The sequence below is a fragment of the Nomascus leucogenys genome, chromosome 22a (genome assembly GCF_006542625.1).
Source record: "Nomascus leucogenys isolate Asia chromosome 22a, Asia_NLE_v1, whole genome shotgun sequence".
Lineage (NCBI taxonomy): Eukaryota > Metazoa > Chordata > Mammalia > Primates > Hylobatidae > Nomascus > Nomascus leucogenys.
The window spans coordinates 102549292-102574134 of NC_044402.1; the positions used below are offsets into that span (position 1 = coordinate 102549292).

The 24843-nt window shown below is 45.1% G+C and overlaps 1 protein-coding gene across 2 annotated transcripts in view; it reads left to right on the plus strand.

Moving 5' to 3' along the window:
- KIAA2012 (KIAA2012 ortholog) overlaps window positions 1-24843 on the plus strand; it is a 134779-nt gene that overhangs the window by 15099 nt on the left and 94837 nt on the right. For both annotated transcript variants that reach the window (XM_030804180.1, XM_030804181.1), the window contains exons 3-10: window positions 2681-2840; window positions 4927-5082; window positions 9651-9793; window positions 12146-12329; window positions 12953-13095; window positions 15609-15777; window positions 18389-18538; window positions 22133-22309. In XM_030804180.1, the coding sequence (XP_030660040.1) occupies window positions 2681-2840; window positions 4927-5082; window positions 9651-9793; window positions 12146-12329; window positions 12953-13095; window positions 15609-15777; window positions 18389-18538; window positions 22133-22309 (1282 nt within the window). The remainder of the gene's footprint in view (window positions 1-2680; window positions 2841-4926; window positions 5083-9650; window positions 9794-12145; window positions 12330-12952; window positions 13096-15608; window positions 15778-18388; window positions 18539-22132; window positions 22310-24843) is intronic.

The following is a 24843-nucleotide window of genomic DNA, read 5'->3' on the forward strand; positions in this document are numbered from 1 at the left end:
GCATACGGGCTATACTGTACAAATATTACTACCACCATTTTATAATATATAACGGACTTGAACATACACAGATTTTAATATCCACAGAGGTCCTGGAGCCAATTCACCACAGATAATGAGGGACGACTATTTGGGAAAGGGGATCTGCTGACAAAAAATTGGGGCTCTTTTAGCAAAAAGAAGTGAGGGGGAATAAGTGTTGGGCAGTTAGCATAGTCTCCCACCACTTGGACAAGGGAAAGGAGAAAAGACCTAATATTTGTTCACCACCTACTATGTGCTAAGCATTACGTATTTTACATACCTCAGCTCATATAATCCTTACACTGAGGACACTGAGTAAAATTATTCAGAGAAGAAATTAACATGCCCAAGGATGGGGCAAGATCTCAAGATCAATTCCATCTTCAGGCAAAGCCTCTGCTCAGTCTCCACTGTGTTCTCCTCGGCTCCCTTTAGGAGTACTGAGAGATTAGAAAGTGCTTTCACAAGTGCAGGGTGGGCAGGGAATGAGAGCGTGCACCCTCTCACCTTACCATAAGCTGGCTCAGTGGGACACCCTTTCACTTACGTTATTTCATTTACACCAAAAACGAGGTATTATGTCAGTATTGTGGGCGAAATTATATAATGATTAGACAATTGAGAAGTAGTGGGGCTGAGATTGGAACTATTTGTTCATTTATTCATTTCCCCACAATATCGAGCCTCTAGTATGTGCCAGGCACTATGAAACCTGACTCTCGGGTTGATTCCAGAACCCATGCACTCTCCATTCCCTCTACCACTATATTAGCTCCATTTTAGAGAGAGGTTCAGAAGGTTCCAGAGCTCACGCAAGATCACAAAGTTCCCATGAGGCAGAGCCGGCCTTGAGCCCAGGCGCTCTGGCTGTAAATCCAAGGCTCTTTCCCAAGCTTTCTCACAGGCTGTCTCCTTCCCACTCTTTGGCTTGTGCTTTTTGGACCCACTTGATGTTTCCCTGTGTCCATTGTTCAGCCTCTGCAGGCCCATAAGACTGAAGTGAAAGACTGTTCTGAAGGGTAGAAAGAGATTTGGTGCCTACAAAATGAGTTTCAGGATGCCAGAGCTATTGAGCCACTGAATTAACCAACCCTGGTATTCTCTAGCCTTTGGTCTTTTTGTTACATGAGATAACAAATGTTCTTTCTCATTGTTCAAGCCTGTCGAGTCAGGATTTACTGCATCCTAACACGTATGAAAACTCTGGTCTCTCTAGAATACAGTTCTTACAGTCTGGGACACTCACTGAGGCACCTGCCTCAAAACATCTTTATTTATTGTTTTGACATCAAGCTGGTTCATGGTGCTAACTCCTGGTCCAGTCCTTTGATGAGATGGTCAGTTATTGAAGAACAAGAGGCTTTGCACTGATGTGGATTTTGAAGCCCTAGATTCAAGCCCAACTCTACTTCTAACTGACTCCACATAGTTGCTCTCTATCCTTCCAGGCTATATTGTTGCCTTGGGAGAGTTCCTTAGCCAGAGGGGACTAAGTGGGTTTCATTTCTCATGCCAGTTCTCACTGGAACACTGTGTGGATCACTTTCATGGAGCATCCAAGAATATATGCTGTATGTTTCCATTCATATGAAGTTCAAGAATAGAACAAAACAGTCCACGGTGTTAGAAATCAGAATAGCAATTACCTGGTGGGTAGGAGGATACTGACTAAAAAGTGGCATGAGGGACTCCCTGGGTGGATGAAAATGTTCTGGATTTTGTTTTCTGTGGTGGTTACAAAGGTATATACAATTGTCAATATTTATCAAATGAACATCTAAGCTCTGTGCATGTTATATAAATTATGCCTCAGTTTCAAAAATGTTCTTAAGGAGAAAATGGATTCTGAGATCACCTTCAGTTCAGCAGTAAAGAATTCTGTGATTGATTAGGGATGTCTGCCATGGACACTGGGGAGGGTGAGAGATGTCAACACAAATATCACACATTTGCTATTCTTGTGCCTAAGCAATCATCCTCTGAGAGTTTCTACATCACTTAAGTGGTTGTAGTAACTCAGTCCACCTTAGAGGATTACAGATGAGGTGAAATTTCTTTGTATAATGTAAATTCCTAGTCAATTGTAAGATGTTATTATTCATATTTATTCCCCATGATGTCTTGCACAGTGGCACTGACTTTGGCAGATAGGTTCCCAGAAAATTCTCCCCAGCTTAAATGAAATGCATCAGAGCCAGATATTTTCAAAATGCCAGGCTCCCCATGAACATGGACATGATTTGTCTGTCCCATTATTCACATTACAAACATTGAATGCCAATGCAGATTTGTGAGCTGGCTTTCCCATTACAGTACAGAGCCATTTTTGAAGACACTAAAATGATTTCCACAGGCTGAACTAGGTAATGTGTTTTCTTCTGAAGTTTTTATCCTTTCCTGATACTCTATCTCAAGATGGGATCTGGTATATGTCATTTCTCCTTCTGCTTCCAACTGCAAACCTGCAGGGGCCTTTCAGAGCTTTGCTCTGAGGGCTCTTGGTTCATGTCTATTAGCCGAGGCATCTGTTTTTGGTGCCTTCTGGCACCTTCTGGGAGTTTCCTGGGTTACTGATGAAGATTGTGCTAACCAGCCTGTATCACTGGGTGGCTCAGGGCTCAGCAGCTGTGCTGTTTGCTGACTGGTGTCCCCACAGGGAGAGCAGGACAGAGCCTGGCAACCATACCTCCACTTCCGAAGCCAGCTGGAGAGCCAGGCCCAACGGCAGATCCAGCCAGGGCATTCAGCCAAGAGATACCTCCGAGGCCTCCTGCGGACTTGGCCCCCAGATGCCATGTATAGGCTCTGGTGCGCAGGTCAGTGGGGAAATGGGAGGGAGCACACCCCAAACTGCCCCACCTCCCATTCTGGTGTGACAGTGTGTTTTCCATCAAGACCTGAAACACCAGGATTTCAAGCCCAATTCTGTGTTAAAGCCAAGTCCCACGCTTGGTAGCCCACAAGCCCCTTTCACAGCTCCCGTCCTTTGTCCTCTGACGCATTTGCAGAGGGAAGAACGGCCTGAAGTCCTGCCTTCACTCCCATCCCTTGCCCTCAGCAGCCTCACATGCCACATCCAGGCCAGAACTTTCTTCCCAATCTTCTCCACTCAGAGACCCTCCAGTTCAACCCCCATCTTTTACAAGATAAGGAAGAAGAAGCCCAGAGAGGCAAAGTAATTTGTCCAAGATCATTCAGTCAAAAGCAGAGCTGGGACCAGAAGTCAGATCCACCCTGCACCCCCATAGTTCCACATTCTTCCCCACATTCCCTAGTTCCCCATGTGAGGTGATCCCAGGTCCTCCCAGAAACGAAATGTTAGGACTCTTCCTCTTAAAGATGGTGGCTCTCCAGCACAATCCATTAGGAGTGCGATGGACACCCTTCTGATGAACAGACCCTAAATGCACTCTGTAAATGCTTGAAAACAAAAATGGGAAGTGGTTGGGGATTAGAGTTGCCAAATTTAGCACATGCATACCCACCCCCACAACACCCATAAACAGTTACACTTGCAATTTTCAATCTTCGCGATGTACTTCTACTAAAAAAGTATTCATTGTTTATCCAAAATTCAAACTTAACTGGACATCCTGTATTTTATTTGGCAAGCCTATTTGGGATGAGAAGAGTGAGCAGAGAATGTGCCAGTACCCACTCGGCTGTTTGCCATTTCTTCAGCAACAACAGCCAGGACTAGAGAAAGACTGACTTTCTTCCTGCTTTATAGGTTTACCCTGAGGAAGAAGAGAAAGCAATTCACTCCCCCAATAAGTGGTGACTTGAAGCAAAATGAAAGTTGTGGGCTCCTCCAGTCATTGGTTTTACTCTCAGGGCAGTTCCACAGTTATAAGCAGTTCCATTTATTTGAAACTTTTGAGAAACAGCCACTTAACCAAAGAAGTGTTTCTCATTGAGTGGGGCAGAGGGCAGAGCAGGCCACTCTCCTATAGCCTAGGTCCAATATTCCCCAGGATGAAGGCCCCTCTCAACCTCAGAAAAGGTCGAGTCCTCCATGGGAGTCCATGGCTAAAACGTGTGGTTTAAGGAAAGATACACACACACACACATGCATTCTTGAGCTCCTTGCCATAATTCCTTGCCAAAGCCCCTCTTGAAGGTGAAGCCCTCAAGCTGGAGGCACAATGGCAAGAATCTGGTGTGAGCCCATCAGTCCAATGGCCCCTACCACCCTCTTGCTGCACGTCTCAGAGCTCCCCACTTTGTGATACTAATGTACATATTCTCTGGGACTTCTTTACACCCCTACGATTAATCCTCCCCACCCTTCAAGCTCACACCTTCTACAAAGTCTTTGCTGAAAACTCCAGTCAATATTGAGCTCCTTGTTTTCTGACCTTATATTACACTGACACTCAGAGCCATTCAGAACACAAGAGAGTTTTGTCTCTCCAATAGACTACTGAGTGCCTTTTAAAAGGGCCCAAGTCTGGTTCCACTGGATCCACTTCACTGACTAGCCGAGGGGTGGGCCCATAGGGAAGCCCTCAATAAATACTTACAGAATGACTGGATTGAGGAGGCTGCTGACCATGGGGCCCACAGAAGCAAATAGGATACATCCACTGCCACTGGATCTCCTCCTGAGGCAGGAGGAGCTTTTTGCCCCAAAGAAGCAGCCATGCTCCTTCCACCAGGGAGACCCAGTTCTTGGGAATGATGGGGTGGAGGAAGTACACATGTAGCACAGAACCAGAAGCACCCAGACAAGCCCCTGTGGGTTCTATCTGACTTTTTAATCTCCCTCATCTTCTAATTGTCTTCCCTAATGGGCAATGTCCAAAGCCAAGACTAGTGTAAGTGAGGAACCTTGTAGTTACCGCCAAGAACTTGAAGTTGGCTACCACTATTTCTATCAATATCTCCTGATCTACTCTTCAGGATACATCAAAGATTCTGTGCTGCTCCAGGACAGTCAACTTAATGTACCAAAGAAGCTCAGACCACAACAAGATCTTTCAGGTGTACCCCCAAAATACCATCTCCTGCCTGTCTTCCCTTCATTTTGGATTCAACAAGGAAAATCTTTTGAACAAGGTACATGTTGATTTACATGTTGATTTTATGACCAATTCTCAGATAACACCTTAACACCTTAAATGTTAACACCTTAAAATGGCGTTTCCCAAAACGAGGTCTTGGGATTCTGGGTTGCATAGTCCTCAATCTGTAAAATGCGGGGTTAGTGCAGACCAGCACTGTCCAATAATGCTTTTCACAGTGATGGAATGTTCCATATGGGCTGTCCAATAAAGTGGCCATTAGCCACATGTGGCTATTGAGCACTTGAAATGTAGTAGTACAACAGTGAAACTGAGCTTTTTACTTTATATTAATTAATTTATATTTAAATAACCACATGCAGCTGGTGGCTACTGTGTTTGGCAGCATAGGTCTAGACTCTAGATTTTAGATGATTTCTTAGATCTGTTCCATTCTTATATTCCTTAATCCTGTGATTTTTGTGGCAATATAATGTGAAATATATATATAGGATTTAGAGCCAGAAATGTGTATCGAAATGGCTGTTCTCTCATTTACTAGTGTAAGATCTTAAGCAAGTCATTTAACCTCTTTGAGCTTCTGTTTGCTCATCTCTGTAATGGGCACAGTAAGATCTACATCGTGGCTATATAGAAAATTATTGCAAGCCATCTGTAAACTGTTTAGTACTATGGGGATTGACTCTGTCAATCCCAATATTATTCTATGGAACTTGAAGCATTAAAAGAGCCAGAAGTCGCCTTTGGTAAGGGCGATGGGAAAAGACAACTGGGTAGCAGTAATAGGCAAAGACGAGAGCTTTGGCTGGTAGCAGAGTTCTTGATAACATAAAAGAGCAAGAGCCCAACATAAGATTTTTGGCCAGGCTCAGTGGCTCATTCTGTAATCTCAACATTTTGGGAGGCCAAGGAGGGAGGATTGCTTGAGGCTAGGAGCTTGAGACCAGCCTGGGCAACATAGTGAGACCCTGTCTCTACAAAAAATTTAAAATTTTAGCTGGGTGTGGTGGCACATGCCTGTAGTCCCAGCTACTTGGGAGGCTGAGGCAGGAGGATCACTTGAGCCCAGGAGTTCAAGGCTGTAGTGAGCTATATGGCACCACTGCACTCCAGCCTGGGTGACAAAGTGAGACCCTGTCTCTAAAATACGTATAATGAAATTTTCCAAAAACAGTGGCAGTGTCTGACCAACCCCCATCTTCGGGGAAATGATCCAGTCAGGATAAGTAGAGAATCTGGTTTATCAAATGAATGGAGAAGAGCATGGCAGATTCTCAGAGCCTGGGGCCATTAAACATTTCAACCAACCACACATCTCACTTGAGTCTTTTTTTTTCTTTATTCTTTATTTTTTATTTTTTTATTTTTTTTAGAGACAAGGTCTTGCTCTTGTTCTGTCACCCAAGCTGAAGTGAGCCGTATGATTACAGCTCGCTGAAGCCTTGAATTCCTGGGCTCAAGCAATCCTCCCACTTAGCCTCCTAAGTAGCTGGAACTGTAGGAGCACACCACCACTCCCAGCTAATTTTTGTATTTTTTTGTAGAGGTGGGGTTTCATCATGTTGCCCAGGCTGGTTTCAAACTCCTGTTCTCAAGTGATCCTCCCACCTTGGCCTCCCAAAGTGCTGTGATTACAGGCATGAGTCACCGCTCTCGGCCTCAGGGCTTTCATTTTATGGCTGGATTAACACTGCACACCTGAGGGATAAAGTGACTTTCCTAATTGAAGCCATACACCAAGGAGCTGTCACAATCAGGCAGAAAACAAAGAGGCTGTATCAAATAGTGATTAAACATGTGGCCATTAGCACCAATTCCAAGCCATATAGCCACTCTGGGCCTTGGTTTTCTCATTTATAAAATGGAGATGACCATATCCATCTTTATCTCACAGGGTTGCATGTGGGAATTAAATGAGATAATATATTCATAGGAGCTGGCACATACTATGTGCTCAATAAATGTTCATTATACCTCCTTAGCTTGTGTTTTAAGCATAATTACTAACTGGAATGCCCAATTGCCCATGATCACAGGGGCCAAAAAAAAAATCTATTTTAAAAGAAGCAAAAATAGTTCAGTGGCTGTAACTTGAACCCTGACTGATGTTTTCATTTGTTTGAACCTTATCTTCCACTGGTTTCCCTCTCTTTGCCCAACACTATCTGAAGAAGTAGCAAAAGTCCCAGCTGCAAATCCCAGGTCTCCAATAACGTGATGTTGGCTAAGTCACTTATGCTCCCTGCATCTTCAGTTTGTGCATATGTAAAATGCAAATACTGGGGTCTGCATTCCTTCCTCCCTGGGTTGTTTGTGAAAAATAACAGGAGAGGACAGAGCTACTCCAATGCACATTATCTGGATTATCTGAATCCATGTCTGAGATACAGAGAGACTAAGTTTTGTGGTCTCCTTTCAACAACTAAAGCTTCCAATACTTTGCTTGCAAACCTGTTTCTATTAAGCACAAATAAATGAATCAGATGATGATGTTTACTAAGAAAAAAAATTATGTTTCCCCTCGCATTGATTGAGTCACATATTCAAACTCACCTGGGATATCGCCAAAGGGAAAATTGTCTGTCTGTATCCCCCTACTCACAATGCTGCCCACCCCAATTTAGATACCCAATGTGTAAGACTGTTCAGATTGGGCACAATGGCTCACGCCTGTAATCCCAACACTTTGGGAGGCTGAGGCGGGTGGATCACTTGAGGTCAGGAGTTCGAGACCACTCTGGCCAACATGGTGAAACCCCGTCTCCACTAAAGATACAAAAATTAGCCGGGCATGGTGGTGCATGCCTATAATCCCAGCTACTCGGGAGGCTGAGGCAGGAGAATCGCTTGAACCTGGGAGGTGGAGGTTGCAGTGAGCCAGGATCATGCCACTGCACTCCAGCCTGGGCAACAGAGTGAGACTGTGAGACTACGTCCCCCGCACCCCCCACCCCCCACCCAGAAAAAAAAAGAGATTATTTAGTGAGTTTCACTTCCTCCACCCTCAGAAATGCATTTGGTTCTAGGTGAATCTGACCAGAAAAGATGGACCTAGTTTAGTGTCTGGTTTGACCCCAAGGAATCATTCTACAAGGGATCATTCTAGAATATCCCCAAAGGTCTTCAGTGCTGCACTCTGTATGGAGTTGAGGTCCTCTTAGGAGCAGGCCTAATGTAGCCCCGGGTCACCTCATATTAATGAGTCCCCAGCCCATCAGATTTCCCTGGGCCACTAAAACCAGAGCAGACCCTCTGAACCTGAACCTGAGCCTGAGCCTGTATTTCTTCCACCAACACTCAGACTCAGTTCACATCTAGCACGGCCTTCAGGAGCCAGTGGGCAAAGGAAGGAGAGCTGGGGGGTGGGAGTGGCCCCACCTGTGGGCAATTGACTTTTGGCCCAGTGACACCAAGGATGGAAATAATGAACGGGAGCAGAGAGGGAAGGTGAGGCTGGCTGGAGGCAGGAGGTGAAGCAGCTCCCAGAAGTCTTGTGATCCATCACACACAGGCCCCCGAAGCCTTCCAGAGCCCCTAGTTGAAAGACAACCCCACATTGTTCCATGGAGCCTCATGCTGGGAATAAAGGTATTGCTAAAGCTTGGCTCCAAACAAGGAAGCTTTGCCAGACTGTTTCAGCAATAAATCTACCTTGAGAAAGTGATGAAAACAGCTGCAGGACCCCTTAAACCATTGATGAAAGATTTGTTAACTATGTTGGAGTCATCTGTTGACTCAGATCCTTCCTGAGGGTTGCAGACAGGATAAGTTCAGAGAGCTAAACAGCAGTCTTACCTCAGTGCATTCAGCAGAGGCTTTTCCACAAGTAAAGAGCCAGGAGACGGCCGGGCGCAGTGGCTCACGCCTGTAACCCCAGCACTTTGGGAGGCCGAGGTGGGCGGATCACGAGGTCAGAAGATCGAGACCATCCTGGCTAACACGGTGAAACTCCGTCTCTACTAAAAAAGTACAAAAAATTAGCCGGGCGCGGTGACGGGCGCCTGTAGTCCCAACTACTCGGGAGGCTGCGGCAGGAAAATGGCGTGAACCCGGGAGGCGGAGCTTGCAGTGAGCCGAGATAGCGCCACTGCACTCCGGCCTGGGCAAAAGAGCGAGATTCTGCCTCAAAACAAAGAGCTAGGAGACAGCCCGGGAATCCCAAGAGCTTGCTTCAGGCTGAGCACCTCCATGACAACAGAGCAGGCTGCAGGTCACGCCACCATAATCTCACCACTGTCGTCCACTAATCCCTCACAGTTTACAAGGGGCTGTCACATTCATTATCTTATTTGAGCTCCAGATAACTCTACAAGGAAGTGACGGCAAGAAATCTGTATCCCCACTTTACAGATGGGGAAACTCCGTCCAAGAAATGAAGGCTCAACCCTGAGCCTCCTGACTGTTAGGGCAGCTCTTTCCACAGACCTGGTTGCCACTTCCGAGGAGGCACTATCAGAAATACAAAATAAGGGAGGAGGGGGGAGCAAGGGAGGGCCTTGAGCACTTTTACTCAGAGAAGCAAGAAGGGAGGCAGTTTGAAGGCAGCAAGAACACCACGCCCATTTCCAGGGTGACAAGCTGACCCATTGTTCACCATTGCAGGTCAACAGGGCCTGGATGAAGAGGAAGCTGGAGCTGCTGGACATGTGGACCAGGGCCCTCTAGCCAAGAACCATGGCAGTCAGGGGACTCACTTGCCACCACTCAAGAAGCAGCCCTGGCAGGAAGATGAAACGCAGGCAGAGGTACCATTTCTTTTTTTTTTTTTCCCCCCCAGACGGGGTCTCACTCTGTCGCCCAGACTGGAGTGCAATGGCACGATTTCGGCTCACTGCAACCTCCGCCTCCCGGGTTCAAGCATTTCTCCTGCCTCAGCCTCCTGAATAGCTGGGACTACAGGTAAGCACCACCAGGCCTGGCTAATTTTTTGTATTTTAGTAGAGATGGGGTTTCACCATGTTGCCCAGGCTGGTCTCGAACCCCTGAGCTCAGGCAATCTGCTGGCCTCAGCCTCCCAAAGTGCTAGGATTACAGGCACGAGCCACCGAGCCTGGCCAGAGGTACTACTTCTAATGGGCTCTCTTCTGTCATTGTTCTTGACTGCAGAGAGGATTCTCTCTCCCTTTGCCGTTTCTCGAGACTTCCAGAGAAGGGAAGAGTACTTTGACCTTTTTGACCACCATTTCCCCAAAGTGTCACCTATAGAACTCTAGCATTGCAAGATGCTCCACTTAACAAAGTTTTGGCGGGGCATGATGGCTCACGCCTGTAATCCCAGCACTTTGGGAGACCAAGGCAGGTGTATCACCTGAGGCCAGGAGTTCAAGACCAGCCTGGCCAACATGGTGAAACACCATCTCTACTAAAAATACAAAAATTAGCTAGGCATGGTGGTGGGCACCTGTAATCCCAGCTACTCGGGAGGCTGAGGCAGGAGAATCGCTTGAACCTGGGAGGAGGAGGTTGTAGTAAGCCAAGATCATGCCATGCACTCCAGCCTGGGCAACAGAGTGAAACCCTGCCTCTAAATAAATAAATAAGAGTTTCGGCCGGGTGCGGTGGCTCACGCCTGTAATCCCAGCATTTTGGGAGGCCGAGGCGGGCAGATCACGAGGTCAGGAGATCGAGACCATCCTGGCTAACACAGTGAAACCCCGTCTCTACTAAAAATACAAAAAATTAGCTGGGCGAGGTGGCGGGCGCCCGTAGTCCCAGCTACTCGGGAGGCTGAGGCAGGAGAATGGCGTGAACCCCGGGGGGCGGAGCCTGCAGTGAGCCGAGATCGCGCCACTGCACTCCAGCCTGGGCGACAGCGAGACTCTGTCTCAAAAAAATAAAATAAAATAAATTAATTAAATAAATAAATAAGAGTTTCATAGGCAAATACACTGGGGAAGTGCTGCATGCCTTCTCCTCCTGGAAGTCACATGTGTAGTTAGATACGAGAGCTTCGAGAAGTTCTATAACATAGTCACCAGCTTAACTTTGTTAAACTCTGGGTTTTCCAAACTTATGTAACCACAGATTCTCCCCTGACTCTTTGCTCATCTTGGCAGAGTTAATCTTGTTTGAAAAATAGCTATTGCCTTAGACTCAGAAAAGCCTTGGTTTGGGTCCTGCTTTTTGATAGTTGTGATGAGCCTGTCCAAGAATCATAACTAACTTTGAGCCTGAATTCACCTCTTCTGTAAAATGGAGCTATTATCATATGTCTAACAAGGTTACTGTGAGGATTAAATGAGTTACAATGTAGAAACACTTTCTAAACTCTAAGGCCCCGTGTGTGTGTGTGTGTGTGTGTGTGTGTGTGTGTGTGTGTGCAAGATAACAATTGTTCAGAGCAACATAGACAACATCTCCTCCTATCCTGAATAAACTCATTTGACTTACAAGAAGGTCATATGCCAAAGAGAAGAGGAAAGGTGGAGAAGAGCCACAGAGTGGAAGGGCAGAGGGGAGAAACATTTCCTTTTTGGGGGTGGTGGGGGAGGGACACGATCTTGCTCTGTTGCCCAGGCTGGAGTTCAGAGGCGCTACCACAGCTCACTGCAGCCTTGACCTCCTAGGCTCAAGCAATCCTCCTGCCTCAGCCCCCTGAGTAGCTGGGACTACAGGTGCGTGCCACCATGCCTGGCTAATTTTTAAAATTTTTTTGTAGCGATTAGGTCTCACTATGTTGTCCAGGCTGGTCTCAAACTCCTGAGCTCAAGCAATCCTCCTGTCTGGGCATCCCAAAGTGCTAGGACTACAGGTGTGAGCCACTGCGTTCAGCCTGAGAAACATTTCATAATGAATAAAGACACCAATACTAGCACTTCATTTTGATTTTTAATCAAAATCTTGTGATTTTTTTTTCACAAGATAGCACTATATGTCAGGCATGGCTAAGTATCATTCTTTCTCTCATCAACAATAAAATGTTTTATTGTAATAAACAGCATTAAAAAGCTTGCTCTTATAACCTTATTTTTCTTCCCAACCTGCAAAAGAAATTTCATCCTTGAAACCACAAGTCTAGCCACGAGGGCTATTAAAGAAACCTGCTCTGCCCCTTTACGACAGCCTGTTTACAGGAATGTATATCTGTCGTTCCCTAGGACACGTCAATAGAGAATCACCTTTGTTTATATGCTTCAAAGGAAAGCTACAATGAAAAGACACAGCAAACCTCCAGGAAGACCTTTGGGCATGGCCGCATCGATCACTCTTGGCTCCCAAGTGACAAATCCCAGGTTACATTCTGTGAAGGCGCCTTCCCTAATAGGAAAGCAGATCTCAGTGGTAAGAACCCAAATGTCTTGCTCATTGATCTGGGTAAACCCAGTCATGCAGAGTTCATTTAAGGACACTGAGGCATGCCAAACATCACTTCCTTGCACCACCCACCTTACAAAATAAAAGCCAGAATCTAGCTGGACATGGGAATGAGACTCTGACAGGCTCCTCTTTGCCTAGTGCTTAGCTGCATCCATTCGGAAATCATACTGTCTGGCTCAAGTCACCCCCACTTACAGCTGTGATCTTGGACATATTAACCAATATTGCTGATGCTCAGTTTTCTCATCTGTAAAATGGGGATAATAACCCCATAAGGCTATTGTGTAAATTGAGTTAATGTACATGAAATATTCTACATAATTCTTTCTCCATATTTAGAGCTCAATACATGTTAATTATTATTGTTATCATTCTCTTTACCACCTGACTCAGCCAGCAAGAACTCAACCCAGATCAGGAGCCTGGGGCTCTCTGAACCTGCCTCCTCCAAAGCTAGGGCTGTCCCAGTGCCCCAGCACACTCCCTGCCTTTCCCCCCATTAACTACAATGTGATAAAAGTCAAAACTCAACTGTTCATCCCCATACCTGCAATTAATATATTCTCATTCTCATCCTGTTTTTAAAGATAAACAAAGGAACATGAAACTCCACAAGGCCAGAAGCAGCCACTTGTTACAGGCGCTTCCTGCTGACAGATGTCTCTTCCCTCCTGTAGCATCTGCCATTGGCTCTGGAATAATCACCCCTGGGGAAGTGAAGAAGAAAAAGGTTGTGTGTATATGTATGTTTGTGCATGCAGGAGAGAGAGAGAGGAGGGAAGAGAGAGAAATTAATCCCAATCTAGAAATAAGGTAACTCAAAAGGATGTCTCAAAAGAGAACTGGCCTCTCTAGCGTCTGAGCTGACCAGGTGGAGCTGGAATAGAGCTGTAGTAATTTACTAAAGGTTGAAAATCATGAAGTGCAAGGAATTTCAGCTGCCACCAATTCTACCTTAAAGCATGTGTTATTACCACACTCCCTGATAGCAACAGAATTCTTTGATTTCTTAAGGGGCAAGGGATTATCTGTAAACGTTTTAAAGGACAGAATTTGAGTTTGTAAGCAGTAAACTCACTTCAGATTCAAAATGCTGGAGATCTTGAATCCAGCAACAGTTTGGCTCCACTGAGGGTCTATCACCTTTGAAAGTGCAGGGGAAATTTTGCAAGTCTATCAACCTCCTTTGGGAGCCAAATACACCTTTTTTAGAGACGTCCTTGGCTGTCTCTGGCCTGGTCCTGCCTTGCAGTTCTATGTGGGTCTTTCTTCAGTGTTTGGAGGCACCAGTGATGAATGGGGACAAGCAAGGGCCCCAGGATGTTCTGCCCGGAGTAGCTATGGGAACATGAGCAGGTCACTCACACACTCTGAGCACAGTGACTTTATCTGTGTATCCAGATAATAATGTCAACCTTACAGGGCTGGTAGAAGAGATGAAGCACTTTTAGGAAAGTATGTTGTATCTGACTGTGATCTACAGTGATGTTGATTAATTGCAGGGATTCATGTCATCTGAAGTGTTCCTGAAGCAGCTATGGGCACTCCAGGTGGTCCTGCTGCCAGTGAGGGAGTTTGTTTACAGTCTGTTCAAGATTTTCTCAGATTTCCTGTGCCTGAGTTAATCCAAACCTTTCCATCCACACCAGAAGGGCCCCTGTCTTCCCAGGTTCCTTTGGTGCAGGAGTGAACAGCAGGCTTGACCTGCCAAGCTCACCACAGGCCCAAGGAAAGCCCTGGACTTTGCTCCTGGGTCAGCCCAGAACTGAGCCAGGCCCAGAGGAAAGGAGTCCCTTCCCTCAACCCATGTATATGGTTTCACAAAGGAAAGCAATATTTTCCACCATATTAAAACTCTGTGTAAATTTTTAATTAGGATAAAGAAATTAAGTCTTGGCTCGTCAGCCATACCTCACGCAAATCATTTGAGTTTCCACATTGATTTCTCAATGCAAACCTTGTCAAACAAAATGCACAAGGTCAGTATTCAAAAAAGGGCAGTTGGTGTGGGCAGCCGGCACCTGGACAGTGAGGGTCTCCAGGAGTATAAAGATCCTATGTGTGTGTGTTTGGTTTATCATTTTCTTAATGTCTCAAAATTATAAATATTACCCTGCATAGATTTGGTTGAATTTCCTTCCTCAATCAACTCTAAATACATAGGTTGCTTATGTATGCTTCTGAACCTTTTTTTCTTTTTGAATACTAAAAAGGAGACACTAGAAGGGTGTCTGACTTCCCAGATTTCTTTGGCCCAGGAGCAAACAGCAGGCCTAATGCTTTTATTTTTCCTCCTATGAAACTGAACTCCTGAAACCAAAACATGTATACATTTCACAGAGCCAAGTTCATATGTTAAAAGTTGCAAACTAAAAGGAGAAATTTTCAGCAACCTCTGAATAATTAGAAACAGGAGGCTCTTACTACTACCCCCAGTGAATCTCTCATACACACACACACACACACACACACACACACATACACATACACGCACACACATACACACTTTTTGGGGGACAGAAAAAAACGACAAAATTAGTTGCTGATTCTGACACACAATGATTCTTTTTCAGCTATGTTCATATTACATAAGTATGAAAAAGCTTCAATTTTTCTGCTAGTGGCTAGATAAATGCTAACGAGAGGAGAGTCTACTCTCAAAGAAATATGGAAATAATCCTAGTTTCAAACACTATTATAATTGCATATATTAGCTCATTTAATCCTTACAACAACCTTATGAGGTAGATAGTATGATTACTGCTATTTTACAGAGGAAGAAATTGTGGCTTAGCTAAGGTCAGCAATCACAAATGCTATTTCCTGCCCCTTCTTAGTGGAAAGCTTGCTCAAACAATGTTCTGTACTTTGCTTTTTCTCTTAACAACATATGCTGAGATTTCTCCCAATCAGTTCAAAGAGATCTCAGCTATGTCATTTTAGTCCGGCTCAGTCTTTCCAGCTGCAAGAAAAAGAAAGACTTTATATCCTCTCAAAGGCTCTTAAACTGAGCATGTTTATAATTCTCAGAGAAATCACAGGCAGGATTAACAGGGGCATATGCCAGATCCCAGGAGACCAAGTGGCACCACTGAAGTCAGATACCAGCTCCCAGCTGGATTAGCTTACCTCTCTCAGCAGCTCCTGGTGCAAGAGATACAATGAGAGACAGTATCGTTTGCCCCTGCAGGCAGCAGGGTTTGGATACCTGCCATGATCGTTTTGTTTTTAAATTTTCTCCAGGCACCAAAGGCTTTGAAATTACCTCCTATCTCAGAAGAACCACCCAGAGTCTTGGAGCCCCTGAAGAGCCAATTTAAAGCCAATGAGCCCCCAACAGAGCTCTTCATCTTACCGGTGGAGATTCATTACCACACCAAACACCCACCAAAAGAGAAAGCCCACAGAAGAGGTAGGTCCCGGATGCATGGGCACTCCTGAGAGAGAGCCTGGGATGGGGAGTCCTGCCGATTCTACATGCTCCTACATCATGGCTGACCTTCCCTATGGTCATCCCCTTCAGAGAATATTTTTTAAAGAAGGAAAAAGGGTAAAATCTAGAAGAAGATCTCTTCTGATCATATTCAATTGTATTTTTAAAATATTTATTATACCCTTCATTAAGCAATGCATTTTGTTAAGCTGTGGAAGAGAAAGGAAGACAGGTATATACATAAATAAGTCCAATGCACCATAGGTGTTATAAAAGGGCAAGAATTTTTCAGGCAGCTTACAAAAAAATAATTGTATAAAACAAGACAACTAAAATTGAAATTGGAAAAAAAAAAAACCCTGGGTAAAAGGAGTAGAGAAATAGATGTTATCAGACATCTGAGATGAATTCATGGTTTGAGGTAAGTACTGGATTTAGCTGAGTTTCCTGGCAGCCAAGGTAAAAAGGACACTGGAATCTTTGCACCTCCATTTTATAAAAGAAAAATAAGAGTTCATCCAAAAAGTCATTTTCCTGATTTTGAATTAGGTTATTTTGTAAGGGATGACCTCTATAATCTTTGCCAGGGCAGAGATTATGTGCTTCTAAGCAAAGTTCTAAGAGAATATGAGCAAAGGAGTTCAATTCCAACGGGTGACTTGGGCTTTTTAGGGGAGGCTTCTGAGTGACCTCTCACCCTGTGTCACAAGGAAAAACTCTTTCTGACTTTCCTTTCATTCCATAGTACTCTTGTTTAAGACACATTCTTGCTCCAGGGACTTCTCTGGGCCCTCTGAGGCAAAAAGTGTCCTAGTTTTGACAGGGGTCCCAGTTCTGAGTTTTCTAGAAACTTCAGCAGAGACTGCCACTGGCTTCTTGGAGAGTTTGACTCCTGGGAATCACACGGGCAGCCATTTTGTTCTAAGGCTGTTTGGATTTCTCACTGGAAAGAATGCCTAACGGTGGAGCTTAAAAGACCAATGGAAGGGGACATGAAGGAAATTTCTGGGGTGATGAAAAATGTTCTCACTCTGGGTTGCTTGTATGGATTATAGATTTGTCAAAACTCACTGAACTGTACACTCAAGATCTGTGCAATTCACTCTATGTAGATTTTACCTTGCCAAAAAAATTACTCAGCTCCCTAAAAAAAAAAAGAAAATCAACAACACAGTGTTTTAAAATGCAGGTCTTCTTATTATTCAGGTGTGGTGAGGCCAACAGATCAGGAGACAGTTGGCACTGAAAAGACAGTTTGTTACTCACAGTTCCAAGAGGAGGAGGCACACGACACCATGCAGGGCCACACGGGGGCGCACCAGCCTCCAGGAGGCAGAAGGCTGTGCAAGAGGCTGTATTGTGGTTTTCATAGAAGGAATATGGGCAAGGCAGAGCAAGTAGCCTAAGCAGATTTAGAATTGTCTAGTTTGAATAATTCAGCCAGCTCTGTGGCATAGGGGCTGTCCCTTGCTGTCTGGTACCGGCCCTCTGATAATTACAGCAGGCAGATAGTAGCCTGGGAATGTTAAGAGTTTGATAAAGGAGGTTGTTGGGGGTCAGGAACTCTGGGTTGGTTGGGGTGCATATGACAGGTATGTTCCCAGGTGAGTCATTTACTGTCTCTAGGAACTGGCCAGCCCTGGGAGGGACAGTCAGGTCCCAGATGTCAAAACATCAGAATGAAAAGATATACTTAATAAAAAGAGAGACAAGACTATTCACAAGATTGGGTTCGATCTGATTATTTTCCATGATGACCCTGATAGGAAGGTGAGGAAAACCACCAGGCCATCATGAACCAGATTCTTAAAGCCAGATGCACCGAGCTTACCAACACACTGACAATGAAACACAGGAATCGGGTACAAAGACAGTGAATTCATGGAGTTCTTCCCCATTTACATGTCATGAGGACCCTGCTTTAAAAGCATCAGAAGCCTAACTCAAAGTGTGTTAAGCAAAAAGCAAGAAAAGAAAGAAAAGGAAAGGGGAAAAAAGAAGGAAAGACGAAAGGAAGGGAGACACGGAAAGAAGGAAGGAAGGAAGGGAAGGAAGGGAAGAAATGAAGGAAAGGAAGAAAGGGAGGGAGGGAGAGAGGAAAGGAAGGAGGGAAGGAAGGAAGGGAGGAATTTGTTCATGCAAGAATCAGGTAACTGCAGGACCAGCTGAATCCAGGCCTCGGAAAATATGTGTGCAGTACTTTTCTCTCAACTCTGTTAGCCTTTCCTCTGAAGCAGGCTGTTACCATGAGGTGATAAAGATGTCTTCCTGAAATTCCATGCTAATCTCCTTCCTGTTAACCTCTATTGGAAGGATATGCGTCTTAAAAACTCTTGCAAAGCGCAGAAGTCACCCCTGATTGACTAGACTTGGGTCATGTGCCCACCCCGGAACCAATCTCTGTGGCTAAGGCAATGAGGTACTCTCATGCCAGGCTTCAGTTCCATACCCCTCTCTGGAATCAGCAAATGGACACTGCTCCAACCAAACCACATGGTGTGAGCAGGGAAGGGATAGGTCCCCAAAAGAAGAGACATTAGGCAAAAACAACAGACCTCTGCTACAACTCAGCCTCCTCCTTGTCTCCTAGGTGCTCCACACCCTGAGTCAGAACCAGAAAGAAGCGAAGAAGCCATGCCTGTGTGGAAATCTCCCCTGAAGCATGCGTCCTTAGAAACGCCACGGGAGTTAACAGTGCATCTCCCAGTGGACGCAAGCAGGGACACACTCTCACCTCAAGGTAGCTCCTCCCTCCCTCCAGCATCCCTCGGGAACCTCACTCTGAAGGGAAGCAAGGCAAGACACGCAAGGGTCCACAGCCAAGGAAAAGGAGTCTGGAAGGGAGGTTAGTTCACCGGCAACCACTGGAAGATGGCCTTTGTGCAGGCAGCAGCTGCCTTCACCAAAGTGCTGCACTAAAACTAACAGTGTCCAGCTCACCAGTTACTTACTCCCTAACTCATCCCACTACTAATATTTTATCAGTGTCCAGCTCACCAATTACTTACTTCCTAACTCCTCCCACTACTATTTTCTGGTTGCAGATGTAGAAAGGCGTCAAACTTACCAAAAGTTTGCTGCATGCCTTATAGTTTATCCTGTATTTTTAAACAATGAAATTTCATTTCTAATCTGTTTATAAATATGTATTTATTCACTAAAAAGTCCATAGTATCGGCAGGGTGCGGTGGTTCATGCCTATAATCCCAGCACTTTGGGAGGCTGAGGTGGGTGGGGATCATTTGAGGTCAGGAGTTTGCCAGCCTGGCCAACATGGTGAAACCCCATCTCTACTAAAAATACAAAAAATTAGCCAGGCATGGTGGTGCACGCCTGTAATCCCCACTACTCAGGTGGCTGAGGCACAAGAATCACTTGAACCCAGGAGGCGGAGGTTGCAGGGAGCCGAGACTGTGCCACTGCACTCCAGCCTGGGTGACAGAGCGAGATCCTGTCTAAAAATAAAAAATAAAAAAGTTTAAAAAAAGGTCCATAATATTGATAAAAGTCTTCACTCCAATTTCCATGATGTGGACATTTGAAATTATACACATGGGTGCATCTAAGTGTTTGTGTTTATGTGTTGGATAGGTTGGAAGTAACAAGCCATATTTAGAAAACTCCCCGTTTTCAGAAAACTGAGCCTCCTTTCCAAAAGGCATGTGCAAGATGACAGTATCACAGATGTCAAGTGACCTCTGACTACTGGTATCAGAAATAGGAAGATGCACATTAATGTGTTTGGAGTTCTTCCTCTGTGCCAGGCACTGTTCGTAGTTTTTAACATGTATTCTCTCAGGCACTCCTCACAGCAATCCTCTCCTCCTTTTACAGATCAGAAAACAGAAGCCCTGAGAGATAGGTAGTATGTTTGAGGTCACGTAACTATAAGTGGCCTCACTAGGATTGGAGCTCAGGGCTTCCAGTGCCAGAATCCATGTTCTTACTCATTGTACTACATTCCCTTTCAGTATAAGCCCAACATTGTGACTTTTCTAACTAATACCAAAAAAAATAGAATAAAAGAATAAACCAAACAATGAACCTAGAACCTTTGATTATTGAAGCAGAGGTTTATTTGGTCTATCTCTTAAGTGGGAGTTAATTATCCTAAAGACTTTAATGTTTCTTTTTTTAAAAAATCCAAATATGGGCAGAGATCCCTCTGCAAATAGAGAAAAACGCACCTTTCTACTTATGGGCCACAATGCGAGGTGCACAGCTGGGGCCACAAGATAAAAGACACCAGTGAATTTTATCTTCCATAGTGTTCATTTTGCACTGCCCTACACTTGTTTTGAGCTGCCACGACCACCAGGAACTGAGTACCAGAACTTGTCCCTCCTCTGCCACTCGGCCAGGAGGAAACTGGTTTAAGAAGCCCCTTGGTATAAATTATGCATGCAACTGAACCTGGGAGTAGATGCAGAAAGAAAGGGACCTAAAGAGGCAGTTCCAGCTGAGCGTGGTGGCTCACACCTATAATCCCAGCACTTCGGGAGGCTGAGGCAGCAGATTACCTGAGGTCAGGAGTTCGAGACCAGCCTGACCAACATGGTGAAACCCCATTTCAACTAAAAATACAAAAATTAGCCAGGTGTAGTGGCACACACCTGTAATCCCAGCTACTCTGGAGGCTGAGGCACAAGAATTGCTTGAATCCAGGAGATGTAGGTTGCAGTGAGCCAAGATCACACCACTGCACTCCAGCCTGGGCAACAGAGAGAGGCTCTGTCTAAAAAACAACAGCAACAACAAAGAGGCAGTTCTTCATGGCAGTCTTCACACAGAGGTCCCTGCTGCACGAGCATGTTGATGCTGAGAGTGGGACTCCTCCATTGCCACAGAGGCGGCACATATTCATTTACTTGCCTAGGCCTGGATTACTTCACTTCTAATACCACAGAAATGAAGCCAGCTTTTATGTATGCATCCATGCATATATATTTTTTATTTTATTGCTTAACCATCTGAGAATAAGTTGCAGACATTGTACCATTTATCCCTTATCAGCACGTATCTCCTAAGCCCAGGAATATTCTCCCTCCTAGTCACATACAATTACCACACTCAAGAAAGCAAACACTGGTGTAATAGTACTTTCTAATTTCTAATTCATAGTCACATTTCTCTATTTATACCAATAATGTTCCTTTATAGCTTTTTTTTCAACCTAGAATTCAACTCAGAATCATGCATTACATTTAGTGGTCCCACTCTTTAGAATCTTTTCATCTAGAAGAGTCCCCCAGTCTTGTTTTTCATGACATTGACATTTTTGAAGAAGACGGGCCAGTTGCTTTGCAGAATTACCTTCAATTTGGGTTTTTCTATTTCCTCATAATGAGATTCAGATAAAACCTTTTTGGCAGGAATATCACAGAGGTGATGTTGTGTCCCTCTCGGCCCATCATATCAAGGGATGCAAAATGTCAGTTTCTTCCATTGTAGGTGATGTTAAATTTTATTATTTGGTTAAAGGTGATGTCTGCCCCATTTTTCCATTGTAAAGACACTTTGCCTCTTTTTAATGAATAAGTAGTCTGTGATCATTTGAGACCACATGAAGCCAATTTTTAAACCCAAATATTAATATCAACTAAGTTTTACATGTGAAATAAAGACCACTCCCTCTGAAAGAGGTGAAACCGAGGCCTCAGTCACTTGGGTTCCTGGGTTTCCTGCTTCACAGAGCATGCCCTGTTGGTGTTGAGAAGAGAAAACAGAAGCAGAGGGTAGGGTATGCTTTATGGAATGCTACCATCAATCCTGATACCCTCTGACTTCCATCTGGAAGGTAGCACTTTTTATTTAACCCTGAGGAAGGAATGCATCATTGACTCTGCCTAGTAAAACTACTTTTTGGTCAGAAATCTATATCCAATAATCTCATCAGCTCTAAAGCTGGGATCTCTCTAGTCAGAGCCTTCAGACTAGGGGTGGAAGGAGTTTGCACCCTCTCCAGTCCTCCTTCCATCTCAGAATTTCATCCGTAAGATGAGAATAAAAACAACCACCACTCAATTCCTCCCAGTTCTTGGCAATTTTCCAGATGAACAGCCGTGATTCTAGCCAAGAGTCATGTCATTTTGGCCATGGGAGATATCAGGTCCCTGGTGCTTAGCAGGACTGGAAAAGAGGGACAAACCTCAGAATGAGTGGAATAAACCATCCTAACACCAGGACGGTTTCTCCCTTCTAGCCACAATACAATTACCAGTCTTCATAGCAGTCTTCACACAGAGGTCCTTCAACCAAGTTAGAAGAGAGCTTCCTTCTCCTTCCTGCTGATTCTGTTTTCTCACACAGGCTTTTTCCCCTTTTGTTTTTAAAGATGATGATGCCCCACCCCAAGATGTGGCCCCACCATTGGATCTTCTACCCCCAATTAAAGGAAAAAAAAGTCCTGAGAGCCAGAAGGGCCTGGACAGCCCTAGGACATCAGGCTGCAGCAGCCCCCCAAGTCTCCGGAACATGAGAGCGCCCAGAAGGGCACTGCCAGCAGCTCAAGGTAATCATTTCCAGGGTGCATAGATGCCCCCCACTGGCTTGTATGTGGCTCATTGCCAGGGCCGCGTGGCTGCTGTGATGTAAGTTTTCTGAAAGGCATTCCATTGAAAAGGGGTAATTGACACTGTTTCTGATGATGTCAGTGGGATTAATGTTCCCCATGCGTATTCCTAAAGGGTCAGTACATGTTTTAAGGGTTTGCTGCACCAACATGCACTGCTATGCTGTTTTGTGCTTTCCTCACTCCTGGCAGCAGCATTTGATGACACAGCTCCCTGTGCTCCTGGGGGAGACACACTACCGGATTTACCAGGCACACTCCAAACAGCCATAACCCTTGCCCCCTGAGGCAAGAGAGCCCGATGAGCCTGCCAACAGAAGAGTCCCCAGACAGAAGTCAACTCCTGCCCAGGGCAGAGCCTGTTCACAGAGAGGAAAAGACCCTGATTTCTAGGGAAGGGTGAGGCAGGGCAAGGCCGTTCCCTCTAGAATTTAGCCTCACTTCAAGTACTTATCCTTAAAGAGCTAATAGTCAAGGAGGGGACTCAGACGCTTATACAGAGCAATAATGCAAGGACAGTACAAGAGCAGCTGCCCCGGGGCTTCCATCTAAAGGTAGCTCATAGAGCAAAAATTGCTTAGAGTCCAAGTTACCCCTGAAAAATCCCTGGGAAGGTGCCACGCTGGAGACTGACAGACCATTTTCAGGAACGTGTGGTCCAGGCAGCTGTTTCTGCTTCGTTGAAGGCTTGGGCTGCTTTCTCACTTTGAGCACCAGATGAAGGAGATGACATGTGTTTGGGGGACAGATTGTATAAAGAAAGAGGTATCTCTATTAACAGCAGAATCACACTCAGGGCTGCGAGAAGCTCACACTTTGAAAGGCATGTGGGAACAGAGAGCCATCACAGAGGCAACAGATTTCACATCTTTCATTTCATGCTCACTCAGGGACAGAATGCCTCAGTATTTAAATCAGTCTCGCTTGCTCTCTCTCTCCCCCACTGCCCAGCACACCCCCTTCTCATTCTCTCCCCAGAGCACATATAGTTGAATTCTTTAAGCATAAATTAAATCCACAGATTAATAGTTCCATTCTGTGTTTGCAGCTTCTGTTTCAGGCTGAGATGGTCAAAATTAAATCCCTTCCTTCCCCACAACACTCTCTCTATCCCTAGAGACATTGTTTTCACCTAGAAACCATTCCAGGGTTGGAACTTCTCTTTCACAACCCCCTCCCCTTTATACTTGTGTGACAGCAATGCTCTTTTCATTTTGATACAATTGAACCAAACTTGGTGTACTGTTATGTCCCCACCTGGGGCCTTCCTAGGAAGTTGCATGGCCTGGGACAAATCACAGCAAATGGATACTCAGGCCTACTTTAGACATCCTCATAAAGGGAGAATCTGATTAGAATAGAATGCCAGTGGCCGGGCATAGTAGCTCATGCTTATAATACTAGCGCTTTGGGAGGCTGAGGTGGGCGGATCACAAGGTCAGGAGTTCAAGACCAGCTTGTGCAACAAGGTGAAACCCCATCTGTACTAAAAATACAAAAAGAAAAAAAATTAGCCAGGCATGGTGGTGCACATCTGTGATCCCAGCTACTCAGGAGGCTGAGGCAGGAGAATCACTTGAACCTGCGAGGCAGAGGTTGCAGTGAGCCGAGATAGCACCATTGCACTCCAGCCTGGGGAACAGAGCAAGACTCTGTCTCAAAAAAAAGGATAGAATGCCAGAACCAGGACTGGGAAAAGAGAGCAGCCTGAAGCCTCAAGTGTGTGTGTTGGGTGTGTGCATGTGTGTAAGTGAATGTGTGTGGGATGTGTGCTTATATGCCCATGAGTACATGTGTGTGCTTGTGTGCATGCATGTCATTGTGTATATCTATATAGGCATGGCTGCATATGCACATGCATGTCTATATATTCAGTCCTGTGAATGTATGTGTGTCATATGCTCATATATGTCACTGTTCATGTGTATGGGGGGTGTGTGCATGCTTGCCCTGTGAGAGTGTACATATGTGTGTGTGCCACTGTGTGAATATGTCAGTGTGCATTTGTAAGTGTGCATGTGTATGTGTGTACTCCTTAGCATCCACTGTAGCTGGTGGCCTGCTAGTCCAGGTAGCTGGACTCCTGGCCCATTTTTCTTGGAGATGGGGAAGGTAAGTGTGGTGTAATATGAATAAATTTGGTCTTTGTCCCTGGTTTCTATTACTAAGCTAAAACTCTTGGAATTTTCTGAATGATAGTAGTATCTTTTGTTATTCATAATGAGCCCCTTTGAAAACACCTGAGTTTATGCTAATGAGGTGATGTAAGGTAAGGCCCCTAGGTAGCCTCATGATGGGGCCAGTGACCAGAAGGACCAAGCAATAAGAGGATTAGAGGGTTGGAGCTTCCAGCCACAACCTCCAGGAAAGGGGAGGGGACATGGAGATCACACTCTTTATTAGCTGTTGACCACGAATTGATAAGCTTCAGCATTGCTGAGCGTGTCTAGGTGGGAGGGCAGCAGGCCCAGGGA